The 24,332-nt window shown below is 35.6% G+C and overlaps 3 protein-coding genes across 3 annotated transcripts in view; 1 reads left to right on the top strand and 2 right to left on the bottom strand.

Moving 5' to 3' along the window:
- The first annotated feature begins 44 nt into the window (after nt 1-44).
- Nucleotides 45-2,189, top strand: LOC129571082 (protein ABHD11). Its single transcript, XM_055450853.1, has 6 exons — nt 45-530; nt 896-969; nt 1,040-1,213; nt 1,287-1,516; nt 1,686-1,832; nt 1,921-2,189. The coding sequence occupies exons 1-6, from the start codon at nt 314-316 to the stop codon at nt 2,057-2,059; spliced, it is 981 nt and encodes a 326-aa protein (XP_055306828.1). The 5' UTR covers nt 45-313; the 3' UTR covers nt 2,060-2,189.
- A 347-nt stretch (nt 2,190-2,536) lies between these two features.
- Nucleotides 2,537-6,217, bottom strand: LOC129571104 (protein unc-119 homolog). Its single transcript, XM_055450872.1, has 4 exons — nt 5,625-6,217; nt 4,720-4,969; nt 4,425-4,597; nt 2,537-4,284 (listed from the first exon to the last, which is right to left on the bottom strand). Exons 1-4 carry the CDS (start codon nt 5,791-5,793, stop codon nt 4,166-4,168), a joined length of 711 nt encoding a protein of 236 aa, XP_055306847.1. The 5' UTR covers nt 5,794-6,217; the 3' UTR covers nt 2,537-4,165.
- A 3,470-nt stretch (nt 6,218-9,687) lies between these two features.
- Nucleotides 9,688-24,332, bottom strand: part of LOC129571061 (protein TIS11) — a 54,669-nt gene continuing 40,024 nt past the window's right edge. Inside the window, exons 2-4 of the mRNA XM_055450834.1 lie at nt 12,080-12,194; nt 11,707-11,980; nt 9,688-11,596 (exon numbers count right to left, since the gene is read on the bottom strand). Coding sequence (XP_055306809.1) covers nt 10,696-11,596; nt 11,707-11,980; nt 12,080-12,194 — 1,290 coding nt within the window. The 3' untranslated portion in view covers nt 9,688-10,695. The remainder of the gene's footprint in view (nt 11,597-11,706; nt 11,981-12,079; nt 12,195-24,332) is intronic.

Genomic DNA, 24,332 nt, shown 5'->3' with positions numbered 1-24,332 from the left:
TAGCATGTGGTGAGTTTATAATCTGACGATTTGTTGGAAATGTCAGAATTCAACACATGATTTTGGCAGGGTATTGAGTTTATGTGCTGTCTTATTCGAATTTCGTTATCTCTCTTTTTGTTGTCTCCGTCAAAGTCAATGAAGTTTTACTGGAACTTCATGCGATTGCAGTAGAATTTATTGTAGACAATAAGTAAGATTTATTTATTTATTTCGGCATTTGTGTCAAAATGTGCGAATTGTGAACTGGGTTAAAACATCTCGTTCAAAGTGATTTTATATAACCAATTTGACATCGAACTAAAGGATAGCTATGTTGAAAGTTTTTAATTTGGGATGTGTGCTTCGAAGTAATGGTGCATCGACAGCCCGATTGACAAGATGTAGCTTTGCCACGGATAAAGGCAGCAAACAGAACGATGAAACCACACTGAAAGACGACTCACCCGTTGTACCACTGCAATTGTCATACAATTCGTACGAGGATCTGTCGAGCGATTCAACGACACCGCCTGTGATTATTATGCACGGTAAGTGGATTTTTCTTCATATTGAAAAAGGAAGTCGACTGTCGACTTTAATTGAACCCGTGAGCATAAAAACGACTTATTAAACAATCGCCGAACAAAACGATACAAGAAAAAACTACCGAACAAAACGTACCACAGCGGTAATGTGTAGCACAGCGGAGTTTCGTTTTGAACGGTACCGTCCTGCTGTGTTACGTTTTTAACGTGTGTTTTGTTTGGTAGTTTTTTCTTGTATCGTTTCGTTCGGCGATTGTTTAATAAGTCGTTTTTATGCTCACGGGTTCAATTGAAAAATTGATTTTTTAGCGAAATTCATTGCTTTTCCAATTCGATTGTTATGATTGACATTAATTTTCTTATTTCAGGTTTGTTTGGATCAAAGCAAAATTGGCGCGGTATCAGCAAGGCGATTCATTCAAAATCAAAACCCACACGGAAGGTATGTTTTTATCCTTTCAAAGGGCTCTTTCTTCAAATGTGAATGAAGTGAATCAATTTTTCCACAACAGGTTATTGCTTTAGATGCCAGGAACCATGGAGAGAGTCCACATTCACCTCATCATCGTTATGTGGACCTCGCTGAAGATGTCCACTTATTTTGTACGGAACACAAGATACCAAAAGCGGTTTTTTTGGGTCATAGCATGGGCGGGCGTGCAATGATGGTTTTTGCACTCAAATATGTGAGTTTTTATAGAAGAGTCAATTTTTTTTTTGATTGAATAACTGGAATAACTCTCACTTTTTTTGTTGCAGCCTCATTTAGTTGAAAAAGCGATAATAGTCGATGTTTCGCCAGTAACCACATCACCAGCGCTAAAGAGTATGGGTGAAATATTTACAGCGATGCGTCGAGTTAGTTTACCCAATGATATCGATTTGCCACAAGCTCGTATTATGGCCGATGAACAAATCAAAGAATTCATTCCAGATAAAGTTACCCGAAGTTTTATCCTTATGAACTTATATCGAGCGGTTAATGGGGCGTAAGTGACATTTATGAGATTATTCATCATATCCAATTATCAAAGCATTTTCACTTATTCAGATCAAAACATGAACAAAATATTAAGAAAAATAAGTTATTTCATTAAATTTATCAACATTTCAAAAATAGCTCCAACTAAAATAACTTTCGATTCTTTTCTCGAATAGCATAAAATGGAGAAGTAATGTGGATTCTCTTGACGATAACTTTAGTAAGCATATATCGCGTTTTCTTGGACCACAACAACGTTTGTCACTCAATAAATACACGGCACCTATTTTATTCGTGGGTGGATCGAAATCGGATTATTTGACGTAAGTGATAAATAAATAAAAAGAGCAAGAATAAAAATACCTACATTTCAATTACTAAAACAACATCTACTGATTTTATTTTGTATAGAGCGCCCGATGAGCTGACGCGTATCCGTGAGATTTTTCCACAGGCTGATTTAAAATTCCTGGACACCGGCCATTTAGTCCAAGTCGAAGCACCGAATGAGTTCGTTAAACTTGTCACTGAATTTATCAACTCAACTTGACACTTTGGCTCCATTACCAACTATTTGAAGAAATTACGTTCAAAACCACCATAAAGTTACCGAAAAACGTACTGAAAATGTATATTTAGTTGCTAGCATTAAAGAAAAACGAGAAATTGATATGAAAAAATGGTGCTTTTATTTTTGTTTCTTTAAAAATTTACTCAGGCGTTCTTGGTAACTGGCTTCCAATCCAAAATATTCATATGAATGGTAAAAATTCCGCATTTCGCTTAAGTGATTCGGAACATCGGCAATTTAAAAAGAAACTTTGCTGACTCACCCATTAATTTTCATTTCACTCATTAGGGAGTGGCAGCTGTCCGATCCCATTATTATTTACCATGTACTGTGATATAGTGTATACAATGCAGTTTGAGTCTGGTAATAATTGATGAAAATGCCTCTGCTGCTGCTTTTGCCACCGCCGTCGCCATTGTTGCTGCTGGGAAATTAATTGGACGAAAATGCCATTGCTCGAATTTCAATTTACATACATTTTTATTGAATGTCGCTATAATTTTTACATGTACAATTTAGATTTCAGCTAAACCTGTTGTCCGCAGTGCAGTGGTTTTTTTTTCATTTTGGTTTTGTTTATATTACAATCACTTGGTTTGTTGTTGTTGAGTATTTGATAAATACAATTGAATGATTGAAAGAATTGTGTTTCTTTGAAACTCCTGTAAATTCGTAAAACATGAAACGTGTCTTTTATATGATTTAAAAATTAAAAAGAGAACTCCGTTTGAATATGGTGTATGTTGCAGCTGTATTGTTGCATGGAATGCTTTTCAATTGGAAATTCTGCCTATTTCTCAGCGATGACTAACGGCGTGTATACCTGAATAATTTATTTGCGGCTTGTGTGCTTTGCATGTCACTTTCGTTTGAAGTCAAATTTCAAGCAAGGAACTGTTTTTATTTATCAATCTATTAATTTCCAATTACGTGGCTATTGCAATTTGTTAAAATAAACGCTTTATCTTATACGAGAATGATCGATTAAAATTTGTTGTTGTTGTTGGTGTGTATTTTTGGCATTTTGTATTGTTGTTGGGCAACGGTATTCATATTGTGTGTGTCTGTGTGTTAATTGTCTTTTACATTTTTCTCATTCTTTCTCTCACTTTGTCTCGCCATTTCTATCTACCACTTTCTTAGGCTATCCGCGAACATTCTTATTTCTAAACTAAAGCCAAATCGCTGAAGAGAAACTCATCTCAAGAGATTTACGTGGACTGTGGACAGTTTTAACACACATCGGTGGGGGATAACAAATTCTAACTAAAATTTAAATTGTAACTCAATTGACCAGAATTAAGATTTGTGCATCACCTTAAAAAATATAACTCGTGTGAAACAAAAACTTACGAGAAAAAAAAACAAAAAATCGACTGGAATGAAATTTTTACAACAAAAACATCTAACTTTTACTCTATACAAATTTCGAGAATTTTCAATTGATACCTTTCCAAAAAAATTAACTAATAGTTCATACAGAAAGAACTAGCTTCAAATACTTGTATAAATCACCTACACAATTTTCGTTGGAATCTGTCCCATAAACTATTGCACAATATTTTCAACAAAGAATTTAATTAAGGCAAAATAGGTGATGATGATTAAAATACAACACGAATGCGGAGGTGACGCAAATGTTTGCCATTTCTGGAGGGCTCACCAATTTCTTTGATTTAATCACAGCTACTTAAAGAGTAATTTTCGAAAATATTTTGGGTCAATCGTCAATGCGTTGACGTAATTTTCCTGGCTTGTTTAGTTTTAGTGTGACACACGCACGATGAAATTACTTCTTAAATAGCCACGATATCAAATGCCTTTGTCTGATTAAATGGGTATCCATAATGAAAATGCGTCATCCATCGGCATAATAACAATTTTCCATTCGCACATTTTTTTTCTAACTCCTTCACCTTCATCATCATCATTTGATACTATTTTTAGTTTGATTTTGCAAATTCTTACATTTAAAGATGTGCAAATAACTGCTCCAGATCGCAAATTGATAATTGAACTTTCGTTAATTACATGCCAAAAAAGAAAAGATATACTTTTGTTGTGGTTCCTCTCCACATGAGTGGCTTATGCATTCAATCCACCGTCATATGCATAGTCGGCTTTGTTGTGCATCACAAGACAATCATCAACGAAATAAAATGAATCGCTACGTGTTTGAAATGGGTTTGAAATCATTTCGCTCACTGAAATGATAAATATGTGAAAAATCAGCATTAATGTTCAATTATTCGGATAAGTAATGGATTGTTGTGTGCCGTAAATAAAAGCGAAAAGAAAAATGGTGTTGAAATAGGCCAAGTTCGAGGTGGCTGCATTCACATACCTAGATCGTCAGATAGCCTGGGGAATTCGTAAACGTGTTCGCATGTATTTTTGGAATGTGGAATGCAGTAGCCAAACTCAAAATCGAATGTTTTCAACAAGCGATCACGAAAAAAATGCCTCTCTATCATCCGAAAATTTTTCACAGGCTTAATTCCAACCGTAAATTCCACACTGAAAACAAAAACAAAACATACAAATGATTGGTTATTGGAAAAAGCATATACATACACCGTTACAATTGCATGACACACGCACACACTCAAAATGGATAACGGAAAAAAGGACACACTTACGTCGCACCGACCGTCTTCAACTTTAGAAATTGTGGCGTGAATTGATATCGTACATAACGTCCCGCATTCGAATCGATATTATTGGTTTCGTCAGCATTTGTTATCACATCATCTTTGGTGACAGTGTTTTCATCGACGCTGCCCTCGGGAAATTGTTCACTTGGCGGTTTTGCAATTTCAAACAACACCGTACCGCTTTCTAGGTCACGTATTTTAAATCGCGTAAAATCAATGTCGAATATATTCGCATCTGCATACATCCCCACGAGTAGCGCAGCCAAGACATGTACAGATTGCAGTGCAAGTGCGTATTGTACAAATGAAATGGAAAGAAGAAAAAAAAAACGAAATTGCTTCGGTAAATATTATGAATTTGAGCTGGGGAATAATTCAAAATTAATTTCTGCGCAAGAATTGAATTCCATTGACCTAATCGATTTCGATGCGAGTAATATGTATTGAAAATGAAAATGAACAACTCAACCACCACCATAATAGCAACATAACGTTGAAACATCATCAGACACGAACCTGGATCAATAGCATTTGGTGAATAATTTAGATAGAAAGCGGAGTGAAGAGAAAAAAACGCAGCACGAACCTCATTGGACTGAATGACTAAAAAGCAACATGAAATAATGAGCTTGTGGTGGTGATGGTGGTGGTCTTTTCCATTGTTCAAATTTGAACGTTCAAACGCATCATTCCGTGGTTTTGTGCCCGCTCGTATACTCAAGAGTAATTAAGAGGTAGACGTAGATAATGGCAGAAAATATTTATAGAGCGTCAGAGGAACCGTGTATTGTGTCATTATTTTGATATGCCTGTCATTATTGATTTCTTTGTCACGTTCTTTTTTTTGCGTTCTTTTCTACTTGATTGAAGAAAAAAACAGATTTTTCAACCTGAACTACACAAGTAATCATCTGTAATCGTTGTCAGCCGTAGAACATCGTCTGGTGTTATCTTTGATGGTTGATTATTGGTTGTTGTTGTGGTGTTGGCGGTGGTATTCTCATCGCTGTGTCCACCACTCGCTTGAATTGGATTCAATTTTTTACCAATCACACTCATTCTTACACACAAGAAACTCGACTCGTATTCTATTTAGCACAAATTTCTACAAACACTCTCTTAGGTCAACTTAACAATATTTAAAAAAAAACACTCTATTTTACTACGAAAAAAGATACGATTCACTTTATCCACTGAAAATGTTCACTTTCATTGATATATTCCTACGCATAAATTGCAACCATATAACTCATTCTTATGCCAAGATACAATCAGCTTTTTTTCTGAGCTACATACACACTTTTCACCACGCGCACTCGAGCCCTTCGATACTGGTCGATGCGACAAACGTGAAAACACTGACATCAAAACTATTTTCCAATTTGAATCACTCGATACGTTCAAGTGGTGGAAGTTGATATGTTTTGTTTTTGACCTGCTTGTGTATAGATATTTCTTCGTTTGTTTGCATTGTCTTCGGAGCAAAAACATTTGACAGAAGTCGTGAGCGTGAGTACACAATCGGCGAATGATAAGCGACTCCATCTAGCGAATATTTTTCCAAAGATTTTCAATTCATTCAGTTACATCTAGTTGTGTCGGAGTAATTGACCATAGAAGACTATCTTTGGACTTTTTTCAGAGATTGGATAGCAATTTTACGGTGAAATGTACCTTTTGAACCGAAATTCATACCTTTAAAAGAGTTTTTTTTACTCAAACCAATCTAGCTTACCTTTTCAAAGAATATTTTTTCCAACAACTGGAAACGATGTACACTTTTTTTGAACAACTGCAGATCTTCAAAAGAATCTTCTTAAAACACCGAAATTTTCAAGTCCAAAAATTTATAATTAAAGCCTGAAAATCTAAAAAAAAAAAATGAAAAAAGAACTTTTTGCAAATAAAAGCCCGCTCGGGTTTATTTTTTTGTAAAAGTTTATTGATATAATTGAATGCAATTTGTATCTAAATTTGAAAATGACGATTAATAAATTATTTAAGACTAAACATAAAAAATCTTTGAAATTTTTTCGATTAAATGTGTGTGTGTTTTTTATTTGTTTTATTCAATCATTTTTTTTCAATTAATTTATTGTTGGTGTTGGCTTTCTGTTACATTTTAATCTTGCATTAAAAAACCGCAGAGCAAAGTAAAGTTTAGAGTTTACGACACAAAGAAGAAAAAAATGATAATAGTAATAAAAAATAAAATCCATAAATCAGTTGTCGGTGTGTTTTTACGAAACAGGAAGAATCAGGATGCCTAATGTCTAATAATTTGCTTAGATTTTGTCTTGAAGATTTTGGCATGTGGTTTCACTTTTCATTTTTTGTTTATGTAAAGCCAACGCCGTTCCAAAAATAAAATATTTTTCCAAAAATATGGATTTTTTCTCTCTTTAAAATAATATAAAAAAATTTCTCTTTAAATTGGTTTTTTCATTCAAATTGAAAATGGAAGAATTTTGACTTTTTGAACAAATTTTTGTTTTTTTTTTTCGTGTAGCAGCCGCTTGTATGTGGCTTTTTTTCCTACGTTGTATTCACAAATAAGATGATTTAGTTTAAACTTGTATGGAACCACAATAAAAATTAAGACGATTATATGTTTAAGAGTTGGATAAAATAACGTGTGCATGGTCATTTGTTTGTTGAGCGTTTTGTTCAATGCATTTTTTTTCTTGCTCATTGATTTTGTTTCGGTAGGGGCCATCACACGATATATGTATAATATTATAAATTATTTGAATTGCCTTAAAAATGAAAAATGTTTTATTGTTTTGTGGGAGGGGGCTAAAGAGGAAATCATTCGCAAAAAAAAAAACAATATGTGTGCATGTGCATTCCGTCGCATGCGAACAGTTGTATTCTTTTCGCTCCACCTCTGAAATTAAAATGTAACTTAAACGTCTACTTAATTGATTTCTTACATTTGTTTTTTGTTGTAGTTTTAAATTTTTCAATAAATATGTTACTTTATATTATTATGTTTGATATCGATCGTTATTGTTGACATTCAGTGCGGCAAAAACGTGCGATATGACACATCACCGTCTTCGGTGGAATCGATTTGGGATGTAACTGCGATTCTTGTGCGTAAAATATCGATTTTGCCGCAATTGAATCGAAAGTTAAATGATGATTAAGGCACATAAATGGTGAACAAATCCTTGAGTTAGTTAAAACAAAAAAAAATTGAACGAAACATATCATTTTCATGGTCAAATTGGTACGTTTTTCTATGGCTCGTTTCACTTCGAACAACCAAATAAAAAAAACATGTCTCAAAGGAATTTCTTTTGTTCGTTACAAAGAAGAACGTATTAACTCGATAAGCGCTAAAACATGAAAATGTGTTTGTGTTTTTATATCCTTTTCAAAGCAAATTGAATATGTGTAAATAGAAAAAGAAATCATAAAATTATGTGAAAGGAGAAGCGCAAAAATCTACGGTGTGAAATATGTTCGTCGTCGTCCTATTGACTAACTTTCAATTTGTGTGTGTATGTGTGTTTGCGATCAAAAATTAGCTCGAAATTGATATAAATTAAAAATTATTGTAATTGTTTCAATAACCCTTTGCATCGGTGATCTAAATCTAAGCGTTAAATTATATTTTGAGGAAGATTTTAAAATTGTTTTATTAACCATTGAATTGGTTCGGTTGCGAATAATTATTTTCTGAGAGGATTTGTCCGAAATTGAATTCTATTTCAAATCAAAAGAGTGTATGTGTTTGTTGTTTTGGTCGCGCGCGTGTGCAAAATCACTTGTTAAAAAAAACATAACCACAAAAATGTGCAGGGACTTATTAATGGGTGCCATTTATCACAATTACGTGTGCAGAATACACTCGCAAACAAGTTTTATTCTCGTTTTGTTTCTTTTTTTTCTTCTCTCATCGTTATCGGATCATTTGTTAGAAATAAAATAGTAAATAGATTTGAACTTATTTCGACGAAAAAAAAGAGAAAAAATAATAATTTAAAAATCGTACAAAATAACTCCTACACCGTCTAATCAATCGAAATGTTCACAGAAAAATGCCACACGCACATTAAAAAAAATTAAATGAGCCCGGAGAAAATTAGCAAAAAAAAATAAAAATTAAACGAAAAACACTAGTATTCTATAATGCTAATTGAAAATTTGCACACAAACACTGCTACATTTATAGTAAAAAAGCAAAACTCATCTACGAAATAGACATAAGAAACACAACTTATTTTTTTTTTTAAGGAAACCCCTAACGAAAACTCCGAAACATTTGTTCGAATTTCAATGCATTTTTTGTTTGTCGTGAGGATTGTGTTGTGTGATTTTACTCGTTCATGCTACCATTGCATTGGAATTTGCACAAATGTCAATGGTTCATAGAGAATTATAGTTGCAGCAATATGAATATCAACGTCACAATGCTATTGCTTCTCTGCAATTTTTTCTTATAAATTCTGCATATTTTGCCAGTATGAGAAAAAAAAATGGTATTCGATGCCAATTTCAATGATACAAAATCGAATCTTTCCTTTTCCTTTGTATTTCTTAATCAACTTAATTGAAAGCAGAAAAAAGATATAATTAATAATAATAATAAACATGTTGTTAACATTAAATATAATTGGGAGAAACATTTTAAAATTTTCACTCACTTATAAGCAATTTGGAAGAATTTTTTGTATGCACATTTTTCTTTGAATTAGATTTCCACTGAATTATCTGTTCATAATAAAGTTTTTTCGGTTTGTTGTTTGTTTCAATATAAATTAGTTACATAGTATATAAAAAATATAATAATATTAATTAATTAATGATGATAATGATATAAAGCACTACAAATAAGATTTTTTTCTCGTTTTCTTTCTTTTTTCTGAATGATTTTGTTGTTGTCTTTTTTGTCTATTTTGCTGAATTTTGAATACAGATTGATTTTCTGTAACATTTTTCACTTCGTTTTTCTTCTTTTTGAGGTTGTTGTTCTTGTTATGAAATCGATATTATTTAAATAAATATATATAAAAAAAGGTGCTTTAATGCGTATTTGAAATAAGATGACATCGAAGAGGAAAGGAAGTTTTAAATCACCAGAGACAAGTTCACTTGCTTCTGCTTGGTGTAGCTCATAAGGTTGCAGGTGTGTTCATCTGAAGATGTATTCCATGATTTAACCCCATGAGACGAGCACAACAAGCCAAGCGAATGAATCTCTGAAAATCACATTTAATTTTTGAGGTTGTTATTTTTCATTTCATCCTTTCTCTACACTCCCTATGCTATTCGTGTGATTTGTTAATCAAATTAATCCACTACTGATACAAATTAATTAACCAATTGATATGTGTTCTCTATTCAAAATTGGCGAATATTCTTTTTGAAGAATACCATTTGCTTTTTCTTGGGAAAGAATGCAGTACATTTTTTTCTTCGATTTTTTTTTCAGCGAAAAACACAAAATAAATGATTTGTTTTAAATTAGCGGGGGAAGAAATATAAATGTATAAGTAAATAATAATAACTAAGAAAAATCTTTAAATTAGATATTAAATTAATAAAGTCACGAGTAAAACGAACTCTTGCAGCAAAAAAAAAAACTTGAATCAAAAATTGTGCAGATGCAGATTGGGGCATAATTTTCCTTACTCTCATTTGACGCGTATACATTGTGTAATGGTGTGCAAACTTATGTACAAACAAAATAGTCGATATTATTTTGTGCGATATCAGTTCAGCCCAAAAAAGAAGAAGAAAATACAGAGAACAAAAATAAACGGATCAAAAAAAGAGAAGCATTGCGCTTGACCGAAGCAATAGCAAATAGGTTCGTTTGTTTGATTTGTTTGGTTGACTTATTATGTGTATAATCAATAGTTGGTCTTTCTTTTCGTTTTTTCTCTCTCTTTAGATTGAAGTGTTCACACGTGCGTTGTGTCATGCGGCCCAATCGAATATTGCATTAGTGAATTACAATGGTAAATTTTTGAGGGCGTCAATGGTGCTGGCGCAGCTGATTTGATTGAAAATGGGCAAACGTGGTTTGTCGCCATTGACACCAGCGTTTTTGGTGGTGTTGTTATTGGCTGCAACGGCAGCAGCGGTGATAACCGGCGTTGGTGGCGGTGTCACAGTCATCATGACTGGTGGAGAAGCAGGTGGTGTAATGTGCAATGATCCCGATGTGTAGATACCGTTGTTCAAATTGTTCACACCGAACGATAGGCTGGGATCGGTGAATGGGAAACTGGCAATCGAATTGGTTGGACTGAGCGAGCAAATTGGTGAGGCACGATCCGAACCGGTTGACATCGATAGTGGTGGGCTCATCGGCAATGGATGCATAGCTCCAACGGATGCAACCGCATTGGTGTTCATCATGGATGCACTGCGGCCAAATGTACGGTTTGCAATTGGCATTGGTTCATCTTTGCCGGTGCCAATGAAACGGGCAGCTTTTGTGATTGCATCAACTTCAGCCGACGTAATGCTACGTCCGAAACCGTTCGAGTGTGCAGCCATACGAATTGAATCATCTTTGTTGTTGCCAATGAATTGGCGGCCAGCATTTGTTGTTGGATGTGGGGCCGATGCGGCGGCGGCGGCTGAATTTTCATTGCGATTGCCATTGGCACGATTTCCGTGTGGACGTGTATTGTTGTCATCGTTGTCGGACAAATCGTGCAAGAAGTGACAACGTGATCCGTATGGGCACAAACCAACGCCATAGAATGTGCGACAGTATTCGGTTTTGTATTTTGGATGACGTTGAACATTACGCAACTCATTTTCGCCGTGAGCAAATTGACATTTTTCTCCATATTTGCATTCGCCAGTTTCCTTGAATGGGCGACACAATTCTGTCTTGTATCTAAATAAAAGACAACAATGAAATAGAAAATGCGGAAATTATTACATTGTAATCGCAAAATCGTTTTCGATCAGGTGCTGATAAAAATATACAAACACCAGCTTACTTACCTGGATGTGTTCACTTGTGAATTGACTTGTGGTGCTGGCTCCGATTGGGTTCTCTCCAATTTGCGATGGCATTCGCTCGATGAAATCGCTTCGAGATTTGATTGCAACAATTGTAAGTCACTGTTGGTCGGCTGATGTGAAATGGTTCGTGTGAGAGCATTGTGTAACATCTTCTGTTGTTGCTGCTGTTGCTGTTGCTGGATCACGGCAATTTGATTTTGGAGTAATTGAGCATCTGGTCCAATCGACACACCATTCGGGAGTGTGTGCAATACTAATCGACACAAAGATAAAGAAAGAGAGAAAATCCAATTTTATTTCCATCGTCTATAATTTGGGATTGAATTGATTCAAATATTTTCATTCAACTCACCGTTGGCATTGATGTTTATTGAGCTAACTGAGTTTCGCATGGTTTGAGCGACTCTGTTGTTGCCAATCGTTTGTGGTTGCTGTTGATGAGCAATCGATCCATAGCTGTATTGATCCTATAAAGAGAAACAATAAAAGATAATTAGTTTTGAATGTAAATTCATCAATTTTTATTTGTCTATTAAAGTACGGTTTGGGTTTTTGTTTTGGGAATCGGTCGATTACATAAATCTCGGTTCACGTCATTCGCGTCTAATACGGCCAATTGTTCGAAACTGTAATCTTATCATTCAAACGAGTGTTACCATAACGCTTTGTCACACAGAGGCAAACAATGTAAAAATAGGCGAGATTTCGATGCGACAAGAATACACCCATAAAATTTAAATTTAGGCACACAAACCAAAGAAACGAAGAAAACAAAATTAAACGCTCAATAGAGACGAAATATTTCGACTTCATTGTTATCTGGAGCGATTTCTATTTTTAAAGTCTTCTGACTGCCATTACCATGGCTAATTTTTTTGTGCAGCCGCATTTAAGCCTCAGCTCCTTTCACCACCACCACCGACACATCGGCATATAACGGTAAATCCGTCGATTGGCGATAGATTCAAGTCCACTTTTACAATCTGTATGCACAAATTATTCATCGTGTAGGAGAGATTTTCAAACGTGTGAAACAGTCATCCATATTTCATAAGAACATTACCATCGGCAGTCTGCAACGGCTTTGTGTTTCACAATCGAAATTGCAATGCAAATCACCGCGATGTGAACGGCTCGTTCAATTATTTATTACATATCCAAATGCAAAACAATTCGTCGAGATGAGCAACGAACTCATTCGAATCACAAATTTAAAAGGAAGGTATAAATACTTGGAATTTTAAGTCGATTTGCTGTTATCAGACTGAATTTCCAATGGTAATGCCGAAATAGCCGATTTAAACAAATTACATACATGACAAAGAATGAAAATGGAAATACTAATTCGATCACTTCACGAATGTTTTCTTCTTCTTTTCTCTCGGAAAAGGAGGGAAATTGCACTCATTAGAAAAGAAATAGAAAATTGTAATTTATAGTTGTTCGAAATTGTTTTATTGTACAAGAGCTATCACTGCATAGAGTGAGTGATAAGAACCAACAGGCACAGCTTAAGTCAGCTAAATGATAAACATCGTGTTTTTGTGTTGGTTAGATTAAGCGTATCGCAATTTGTAAACCTCATAGAAGTTCGAGTAAGTACACGCGTGTGATGGAATTTTTTTCACATTTCATATTCTCGCGAAGGGGGAGAGAGAAAGTAATCAACCTATTGGGATGTTTGTCAACTGAAATTCGAAGCTAATTTCGAGTTTATTTGAATAATGTGTGTTCAGACATTATTTGAATCCGTTATACAATGAGACAATCATTTTGAGTCCATTTATTGAATGAGACAATCGCAGATGTGTGTTTTGTATATTTAATGGATTTAGTTGGCTTGAAGTAAAAATTGTAGATTACGAAAATGATCAAATCGATTTAATTGAATGTTCAAGCATTGCCAGGGCCATCAATCCTTATAGCTATTCTCTAGGGCCTAGTTTTCAAGCAAAACCACTCTCGTCGATAAATTCGGCCCGGAAAATTCAAACAATTTCGTTAACCCAAATGTATTGTCACATTATCTCTTGTCACATACCTCTAAAGTGAGTGAGAGATTGTGTTGAAGTATGAAATCACCTCCTCAATTACAATTGCTGTAATCGATAATGCTGGCACTGTTTCTCTGTCTGCCAACCGACATGTTTACCATTTTTTCATCTTCTGTAATTCAGATTGAATCCTCCTATCTGGATTTTTGCATCAAAACAAAATTACATAATAGTTGCGTTCATTGCTTTTTTTTACTGTCGGAGCGATAATCATCGTTATTATACGCTCACAAGCACTATTAATCGATTACATCGTCGAAGCCATCACATTACAATAAAACTCAACTATTATGCTCGTCTCAACACACTTTACATAACGTTTTTTTTTCACTCGCAATCTTTCTCTCTCCCTCTTTCTGCCTGTCTCTCTCAGTGCCTTCGTTGTTGCTGTCAATTCTTTTGCCAATTTACACGAAAGTGATTTTTATTGATTGGAAAAATTCTGATTATTGTTGTTGACAGCGCGATGTGCGTGTTTTTGCCATTTGTCTCGACCGAATGAATATATTTTCATGCCAATCGCAAATCATCGTTAATTGATGTTTTGTTGTTTTGATTTTTTCATCTGTGTGTATGGCTAGGCCAGGGAGAAATCAATAAAAGTAGACGTTTCAAATGAAAACTGAAAATCAAATTTAAATTTAAATGAGGCTCATTTTTGGCTCTTCCCATTCGAAGTAGTAATTGTTTTAAATCGAAACAAAGAATGTGTTTTTGTATGTGACCAGACTGAGTAATTGAGTGAATCGACATGTACATTTTAGCCCAATCAAATGAACCGCAGCAGCAACAAATTACGTACATTTATTTAGCCGTCAGGCAAACAAAACCAAAGCTGAGTGGCTGGCTATTGCCATAACGAATGCGATGCCAATAAATATGACAGTTTATTCTTAAATCTCTGCATTTTTGTGGTAAAGCGCTTGTGGTTTTTTTTTCTCTCTCTCGTTCGTGTGTTAATAAATTGTACGATTATTCCAAACGGCGTGGCACAATGTGTATTTTTTTCGATTTCATTTGAATCGTCCATGCAAATTCAGAGTAATTTATACAAACGAATGCGTTTACAATTTATGTGTTTGGTTGTTGTTGTTCGGTTCGAGTGTTCAAGTATCATTGGCTTGAGGCAAGGGGCAATTGAGGTGAATACGCACCATTTCAGATATTTAATCGATTATACGATTTTCCAAATCGATGCTCTTGCATAATGAAATCGGCTGCTTCGTTTACTGCTTCGATTTTATCAAGCTCAATATAGATACATTGGCGTTCGTACAGTAGCATTCGTTTTTCGGGTGCTCTGATTCATGCGAGAATTGAAGATGCGACTGAATAAAATGATTGAATGCCGAATAAAAGTCCCAAAAATGTTGACCTTTTAATAATGTAAAAAATGGCTTTTATTAATGGCGTACACATACGTCATCTCTAAGAATGGTTTGAAGGCGCTTGTTTTCCATTTCATCTGATTAACATCAATTGAATGTGGCAAGTAAACGTGTGCTCACGCTTCGTGCGAACGTACTTACGAGAGGACTGTGCTGCCAACAATGATTGCTGTGGCTGCTGTTTTATTTCTACTATGATTTTTGTTTACAAGCTTACATTCATTCTCTTTTGCGCATACTTTTTCTGGCCACTGCCAGTGCAACGATGCAGCAGCCGCAGCAACAGCGGCGGCGGTCATAAAGTTCGAACAACTATTAAGAATTGATATATTCAGTAGTTGTAAAATTCATAAATACCCACAAAAATGTATTCATAAAACGTTAATATCATTTTTAACTCATTGTGCAACCATTTCAGCGCTTGAAATTGTGGTGGTAGTGGCTGGCAAATAGTTTTGGCGAATGAAATGCTTTTGTTTAATGGACATTGTATTTACTTTTATCGGCATTGTTCTGAGGTTTTTTCTCGGTCGTTATCAGACAGTATGTGACATTGTTTTGATTAGTCAAAGGCACGACAAACTGAAGTAACAAACTCGGACAACAAAAAGTGGAACTACGATCCCCAAGTCACTGTGCTAAAAAGAATACTAAATTGTTTTCGTTTTGGTTTCATAGTATGAAATCACAATTTGGACGATTGCACCATCGATGCAACGTATCATGAGTCAGAGAGAAAAAGAACACCAGTCACACACACACATTAATGGGAATTTTTCCCACATTGGTTTGCGTTCGAGCCGATTTTCCTCTCATTTCCATTGTGCTTCGTATTAATAAAGATAAAGCGAACGAACAAAAAAATGCATAACAAAACAATGAAACGTGCCATGCACTGGTCGACGACTTTGAATTATTTATTTTATGTTATTTTTTTTCGTACAAAAAAGCAATTATTTCGTTATGCAATTTTACGATGGCAAAAAAAAACATATATATGTATACACGGTGTATACATTGTTTTTTAGATGCGAAGAAAGAGAGACAGAGAAAAAAGCCGCACGTTAGTCGTGCGTTTAATTTATAACAAAAAAAAACATCCATCGCTTTGGCATAGAAGACATGTATGTGTTGGCTGTGTTTTTTTCATTCATTTTGACGTTGTAGAAATGAAAAACGCGTAACTAATCATGAAAAAAAGCAACAAGTTAGAGTCAGTTAACAATGTTGTCGTGATTCGAATGCACTTGCAATTAGTTGAAAATGACAAAAGAAAATTAACATTGGCAAAAAAAGTTCGCTTTGAATGGATTGACTGGTAGCGAAAAAAACAAACAAACGCATTTAGAATTGTTTTATGAGCGGTCAACAACCATTTGAGCTTGGCAGATCGACGCACTCTGACACACAAAATTTATGGAAATTGTGCAACTGCAGCAAGGTCATATGTAGCCTTTCCAATTTTATTGTTTTCGCTTGTTTTGTTCGGTTGGTTGTAACTCAAAATCGGCGATTTTCTGTTAGAATTGTCACGATGTAATTAATGAATAACAGAGACATGCCATTGATTTCCGTGCATCTTAATGTGATTGCGGAAGAGCCAACTTGTTTCGATTGAACCGCTGCTGTCAATTAATCGGTGAATTTTTTTTCCATTTCGTGTGTGTGAGTATCACTCATAAATATGTTTCATGTCATTAATTTTTTTTTCTGACGTGAAAAGACTGTAATTAAAAGCACTTCTATGCGGCATTCGCTGCCGATCGCGTTGCATTGATGACGGAAATCGATTAAAGTGCGGCAAGCAAGGTGTTTCAATTGACAGAGGCTCAAAAAGAGAGAAGAGAGAGATAAAAACAACGCACACATAGCGAACTGACTAGGTGCAACTTGTAGTCATTCTGTTGATTTTTTTTCCCTTCATCATCATTCAATTAATCGCACACGTTCATATGGAATATAAGTGATTCAGTGCGAATCTGCAGCGGCATCTACTTAATAAATGAGCTACAAGACTGACGCGATTTTTATGACAGAATACAATCTTTATTCGCGCATTGCAATGAATAATATGATATCTCGTTCGGCGTTTGAGTGACGGGCAGCGTAACAACGACGATAATAGGTGAGTGCATGATTTCATTTAAAATGAGAAAAAAAGCACACAAACAACAAACAAATCATCATCAACAACAACAACAACGGCAAACTGTGCGCTCAATGCGCCCGAGATGAATGCACGATTGTAATATTAATTGAGTACTTTTGTACTTTATAAGTTCGTAGTACAACCGTTTTTTCTGTATTTTGGCTCTGTGTTGCGTCAATGATTTGAGAGAGGAAATGTGAGGGAGAGAGAGAGTGGAGTGCAATTCCATGCATGCCACAAAAATCACGAAGTTGAACAAAATATGCGCTGATAAAATAGTAGCGATGACGGTTTCGATGGCGTCGCATCCAATTCAATTTCAATTCATTTGCACTTGTCTGTGTCTTTTCACTTTGTTCGTTTCTATGATCAATTGTGTTATCGTTGAAAATCTTGAACGCAACAAATTAATAGGAGAGCTTTTTCTCCCCTCCCCGCTCGCACCAGAAGATAATAAAAAATGCAAAACAATGATTGTTCATTCTTTTGCGCATTTAACAAGTATTTAAATCGAGGGAATCGGTTAAATTTATAGTTCCACTTACACAGCTCGGCCCACTATGATACGGCGGGGGAAAACATTCATCTAACTGTGTGTATTATTACTATGTTATTCACACAGGTGGAAATAAATACCATTTTTCAATGCTATAAATTAGAAAATAGCTAAAATTTCCGGTTTCGTTTTGGTTGCGACTTTGTTTTTTTCCCTCTTTGATTGAACACAATGTAGCGACTGGTTTCTCAGCGAATCATTTATCGAAATGTCGACTCAGAGAGCGATAGAGAGAGACACACACACAAAATGTGGTTATTAAAAGCCGATAAATTGTCACCGCTCACTTGTCGCATGGTTTACCATCGAATCAATCAACTCAAATGGTCGACTCCAATTGTGTGTGTTTTTTTTTAGAAATAATTAATTTGTTTGCCTGTTTTTCCTCTTTTGCTCTCGAATAACAAACGTTTCTTTTTTTTCTTCCCTTGGCTCTCAATTCGTCGAGACTTTATGATCAATAAATGAACCAAGTGACTGTAGCAATTTTAGAATGTGATTATGCACAAACAACAATTTCTTGTTTTGTAATGAAATTGTCTCTCATTCTGCCTCTCTCCCTCTCTATCTCTCGCCATGCTCATACAGAAAATAGAATCAAAACTGATTGTTGTAAATTTGCTTGTTAATAAATGACTGATTGTATAGAAAATCCTCTTTCTAGTCATCGCTTTTGGTTGATTCTATCTCACAGTGCCTGGAAATCTGCTGAAAATGAAGGTATTTCGAGTAAATTTGCAGCATTCGTTTCAGTCGCTGGCATTACGACAAAAAAATGTCGTTTGCATGTAAACCTTATTATAATAATTTATATTAGTTGTTAGAAGCCAGAGAGAGAGAGAGAGAGGGAAAAAGCCAACAAGCACCGCTGTGTGTGGATTTGCGGCAGCGATGGAGCAGCAAGAAAAAAAACACACAGAGAAAAATATGCACGCTTCACACCACGCCAAATTAAAGCTTGTTAATGTGACATCAGATTGAATTTTGTGGCATGTCATACGCGTATGCCTGAATGAACAATAAAATGATCAAAAAGTTGTTGATGCCGCCGTCGTCATTGCTTCTCTCGCTTTGCTACTGCCACCGAATGATACCGAGCCACAGAGAGATCAAGCCGACAAATTGCGAAAGAAATACAGAATAGTAAGAACAACAGCACCAGCAACAACGCGAACAAAAGACACGACGGCAACAAATGAAAAATTGAAGGCAATTGAAGCAATCTCATTTTTTCGTGGTTCTAATTGTGTGCATTAGAAGCTGTCATGCCATAAACGTTCAACACTGTAATTTATTGTTAGTACATTCATTAAATTCACTTCTTGTTTAGTCTATTTCATCGATGTGTGTCACATTTGATTGGGGCAAGAAGAACGGTGGCTCGCGAAGCAAGGCAAGGCACACAATGAGAGCGCGCAGTGCACAAGACGAGCTTTATTTGATGACTGAAGTGCCAATCGAGTGCCATTTGTGCGCTCGTTAATTAAGTCAAACGTTTGTAAATTCATTTACATTTTTCGTGATCGCCGTTAGAGTTTGCCTTTGTTTTTTGTTGTTCGATTTTCCATTCTCTCCGATCGATCGCTAAATTATTGATTATTCGATGCAATCGTGCAATTAATATTGAATAATTAATCTGAATGTTCGTTGTTTTCCCTCATAAGAATGACCGAAAAAAAACCCAAAACGACTTGTTATAATCGTTGAACGTGTCGTTGGTTTTTACATCGAAACTATTCTGTCTCATGGAATTTCTTTCCGATGTTTTTTTCCCATTTTCTTGTTGTTGACATTAAGTGCATGCTGTGCGATTTTGGGGTCGCTAATCGCGAGACGTTTTAGCTGCTTTCGTCAAGGCTCCAATTTACACACACACACACTGTGTGTATGTGTTTGCGCTTAAATGGCGATCATTGATAACACAGAATGATTCTGGTAATCGAAAAACCGTGTGTCGAGTTCATCGCGTGCAATTTGGGTCGACTTTGATAATGACGAGTGACTTGAGTTCAAACAATTCATGAAAATTGATCACTTGATCGTTTGGCTTGAAATATTATCCTCTCGATGTGTTGCTGTTTTTTTTCGCGGTATTTAATGTCATGGATTGATTTCGACATTTATTTGGCTTCGAAAATGTTGACATTTCATTTCGTCAGATAAAGCCAAATGGAATAAATTGTTTGGGTTTTTCTGTTTGAATTTTATTGTAATTCGATTCAATTTGGCTGGAGGATCACAAACATGTTTATCTATTTCGACTTTGGATTCACTTGTAGGCAGACGTGCATGTATGCTTGAAGGGAAACTTTTTTACATTGTAAATGACATCAGCAGTAGCAGGTTTACAAATTTAATCGATTAAATGGGCCAAATAGCAAAATAGGGATTGGATTTTCGCAATTTCCAATGAAATTAAAAACACGGCCAAGGGCAAACATATACAGCGCGTATAGTCAAATGAGTATGAGCATATAGTCGAAATAAAATGCTTTAAATTCATTTGATATGCGTTTATTAATGAATTTGACAAAAGTGCAAACGGTCTTGGAATTCAATACGATTCATAAACATAATGTTAATGATAACGTCTAGACTCGTGAGATTTCAGCAATTCGCTGCAATTTCAGTCAATTTGCATTGCTTTTTACTTTCTGTTCTGTGTGTATGGGTGGATTTTACGCATTGCAATATCGCCAAAAAGCAAAATCATGTTTTTTGCGATCAATTTGCATTTCGATATACGGGGCAAAATTCAAAATCGATCAAGTAAATTGGACGACCGAAAAGTGGTTCCGAATAAGAAGGCATTTATTCTTCATTTTTATCGCTACTCCAGTCAATATCATAACGAGTAGTTCGTTATTTTTTCGCTGTGCATTTCGTTTATTGCGCATTTTTTCGACTGGACAATGTTCGAGTGTTTGTGTTTATTGTTTTTTTTTTATTTGTGTATAGCAAATCGAAAACTTTCCTGAACTTGACATTGAATTGCGATTACTTGTGAGTTCGCTTACTCAACCAAACTTGGTTGGCTGTAATCGAATTTCTTGCGTTAATTTCCCTTTTTTTCTATCAATATTTGTTTTTATTGCCGTGTGTTTTTCTATCCATGTTTTTGTTGTTTTTCGTCATTTTACGCATTGGACGTTGTTGTTTTTGGTTCGGTCTGAATTAAAAATAATTTATTGATTGAAACTTTGATTCAACCGTCCAATAATAATCGGTTGTTATTTATACTCGAACTGGCTACAATCGTTGAATATTAAAGTCAACATGGCCCGATGTGTGTGTACATGGGCAATATCAATAAAAAAGCGAATGTGCTTATATACACGAATACGACGAGTATCATTGTCGCCCCAACAATCGGATCGTGTGTCATTTCTTTTGCTGTGCTAACCAAATATTTAATGTAATTCATGATATCGCCTGGATAATCGTGAAATTTCATTGAATTTGAATAGGCTTGTTCATATTTCGACATAGATCAGCATGCAACGTAATGGTGTTTGATATGCAAACATGAGCAATTTGCGCGTACCTCGCTCAATCGCTTGCGCGATGACTCAAATTTATAGTTGAGGAATGCAAGAAGTTTGTTTGTTGTTTTTTTTTTCTCTTGAGCTCAGCTATTTTGATATGGAAGACACGTTTTGATCGTTCAATTCGAGCGAACTCGTTTTTTTCTTCTTTTCGTTGCCTGTTTGTCTTTCTTTAAATAATATCCATTCTTCGAAATAGTCAGCTTTTCGTGACAAATGTGCCAACGAAGGTTCGTTCGTTTGCCATTTTAATGCGCATTGGCCTGATGGTGATACCAGATATGGTTCGATTATGACAGAGAAGTAGTGATTGGTCAGCATTTGATATCAAGCTATATTGTGTGTTATGTGACCCTCGTCCAAAAGGCTTTTGTTATCATACATAAGGGCTACTATTATCATTTATGACTCGTTGTGTTGGCCTATAAATTCACAATTCTTGAATCATTTTTGTGAAGGAAAAAAAAACTGATAATGAATCGCACGTCGCACGCATAAACAAAATCTGAACGAATGAACCAGAAAAAAGACGGTTCGCCAAGACACAATTTATAGAGGATGTCTTGAACATTCAATGTAGAATAATAATTGAGCCATTTATTGAAATGGAGATGAACACAGAGAAAAAAAAATCAGTTCGATTCGATTTCGTTCACCTTGAATATATTTTTTGTTTGTTTGCAATCATAGTGAGCAAGTAGCACAAAGAAGATAACCAAAACCTTGTCCGTGTGACAGCGAAGAAATTCACAAGTCGCATGATCTTCAGCCGGATCTTCAAATGGCTGTCACACACATATACACATTGCTGGAGAGGTTTTCGACGATTTGGCGTCATCTTTATTTCATCTCGCGATTTTGCATTCGAAATTAATTTGATTAGTTTCGTTGTTGTTCGTCGTGAAGCGACGGAATTTTCTGCCATCCACGTTGAAGACAAATAAAAGCGATTCGACGCCGATTAACTAAATTATCAATAATTTTTAACGAATATGACGCGCAAGTGTGTTTGTACGAATTCGCATGATTGTGTGTGCGTCGCTTGGGCTCGACGATCAAACCGGATTAAAAGGCTGAACAAGTGGGAAAGAAGAAATATGAAAATATACGCTATGGAATCATAATGCAAAGGCGAGGAACAGAAATAATATTAATGAAAACCCGACGCAATGGGTGTAAAAATACGGATTAATGACGGAAGCATCAGCGATTTGTGATGCTTCTCAATGTGAATGCTTTTTTCATAGCCTCTTTGGAACATTTTTTTTTCTGCTCACACTCTGTAAACGCACTGGCAAAATGTGTAAATTAAAAATTAAGTTTTCGATTTTAGTTTTCCCAGAGTTAGCACCATGTTTTTCTCTACGCCCTCCGATTCCCATCGCAAAAATATTATTGTCGAGCACTTCAAATGGAGAAAACTGAACGAAACGGAAAAAAAGCGCACAATAAATTTAATATTTAATATTGTGATGCAAACATGAAACGAACATGAACACGAAGAGAATGGGCAACAGCAACGGCAGCAGCACGCTAAAAAAACCAAGACGATTTGAATATCAAGCATTCGGCATGAAATAAATGAGATTAATTAAAAGCGAAACAAATTGCGAAGGCAAAACGACGGTTTGTACTGTGTTTTTTCAAAATGTTGGTTATGCTTGCATTCAAATTGGATATTTGAAAGAGATATAGAGAGTGCCAACACAGCGTCAGTGGCAAATCCAAAGCGCTAAGTGAACGGTTATGCCGTTTTATATGTTTTTTTCTGCTTTCGCGGTGTTTCGATGCCGAGACTGCATACATACAATGGGCTCTTCTTTGCAATCATTTCAGCTTGGAATTGGTGAAAGGGTGTGGTGCATCAAACGAAATGAAAAAAAATTAATTCCAAAGCCAGCTCAAAAGTCTTTGCATTATATTTCGGCCTGCACAATTTTGTTTGTCTGTGCTAGCCGAGAGAAAGAGAAAGAGAGACCGACACCGAGATCGTTTTAATGAATGCGCAACCATTTAACAACAACAAGCAGCTGATAGTGTGCGATTATTTTGTTGTGAGTACGACAAAAGAAAAATGGTGGCCAGCATTTTTTTTCAATTTTGTGTATGAGCCGTGTGGCAAAGTATCTACTCGAACGATTTTCGTTTTCGTAAACAAAAAAAAATTGCAATTTATCTCACAACAGGAATGCCAATTTAATGCACACCAGACGCGCTCGCTCGCTGTGTGTGTTTTCATTTGCAAGACGAACAAAAAAGAGCAATTCAATATTGCCAAACAGAAGCGCTTCAAGGACGTCCGCTCATTAAAAAGATGCATGACAAAAGCCAAACCATACACACAAAAACTCAGTCGACCGTCCTGAGCGCGCACACAACAAAGCTCTCAATGGAAATGACACAATAAGCACATCGATAACAAAAACCCCACAATAAAATATTGATGACGAGCATTTTATTGACTCGTTTTCTTTCTCAATAAATAAAGCGGCAAATGACGACGACGACGACGACGACACGAAAACATTTTCGATCATGCGAGAGATATGAATCAAGAGTAGTAAAGTGACGGCGGCAGCAACAGCGCCGACATCAATTGAGCAAAAAAAAGTCGGCTTCGAAAGAAATGAAAACATACAAAATCACTTTATTACTGAAAATTGTTCAACAAACACGAATAAACGGTTGCCGATTCGTAATGAATGCTAAGAGAAATCACATGCAATGAATTTATTGGCATTAGAGTGACACAACGTACAGCGAACTCAATTTGATTCGCATGCCATGAATCCAATAACAAGACTCGAATTTTGTTTTGTTTTGCTCGTATCGAACAAAAAAAATGAGACTGAGACTGAGCAGCTCTGTACAGCGGCAGCAGTAGCAGGCAATCGCGCACTTGACTTGATGTGC

This window comes from Sitodiplosis mosellana, unplaced genomic scaffold (assembly GCF_009176505.1).
Source record: "Sitodiplosis mosellana isolate CC-2019 unplaced genomic scaffold, AAFC_SMos_1.0 Smas_scaffold_1, whole genome shotgun sequence".
NCBI lineage: Eukaryota > Metazoa > Arthropoda > Insecta > Diptera > Cecidomyiidae > Sitodiplosis > Sitodiplosis mosellana.
Note: the sequence above shows the minus strand (reverse complement) of the source record. Positions and strands in the feature narration are given on the sequence as shown.

Coding starts and splice junctions, on each gene's coding strand:
- LOC129571082 (XM_055450853.1), top strand. CDS start 314: ATGTTGAAAGTTTTTAATTTGGGATGTGTGCTTCGAAGTAATGGTGCA. Junction 531..895: donor GCCTGTGATTATTATGCACG/GTAAGTGGATTT, acceptor TTCTTATTTCAG/GTTTGTTTGGATCAAAGCAA. Junction 1,833..1,920: donor TCGAAATCGGATTATTTGAC/GTAAGTGATAAA, acceptor TATTTTGTATAG/AGCGCCCGATGAGCTGACGC.
- LOC129571104 (XM_055450872.1), bottom strand. CDS start 5,793: ATGAGTGTGATTGGTAAAAAATTGAATCCAATTCAAGCGAGTGGTGGA. Junction 4,598..4,719: donor TTGAAGACGGTCGGTGCGAC/GTAAGTGTGTCC, acceptor TTTTGTTTTCAG/TGTGGAATTTACGGTTGGAA. Junction 4,285..4,424: donor CAGGCTATCTGACGATCTAG/GTATGTGAATGC, acceptor TTATCATTTCAG/TGAGCGAAATGATTTCAAAC.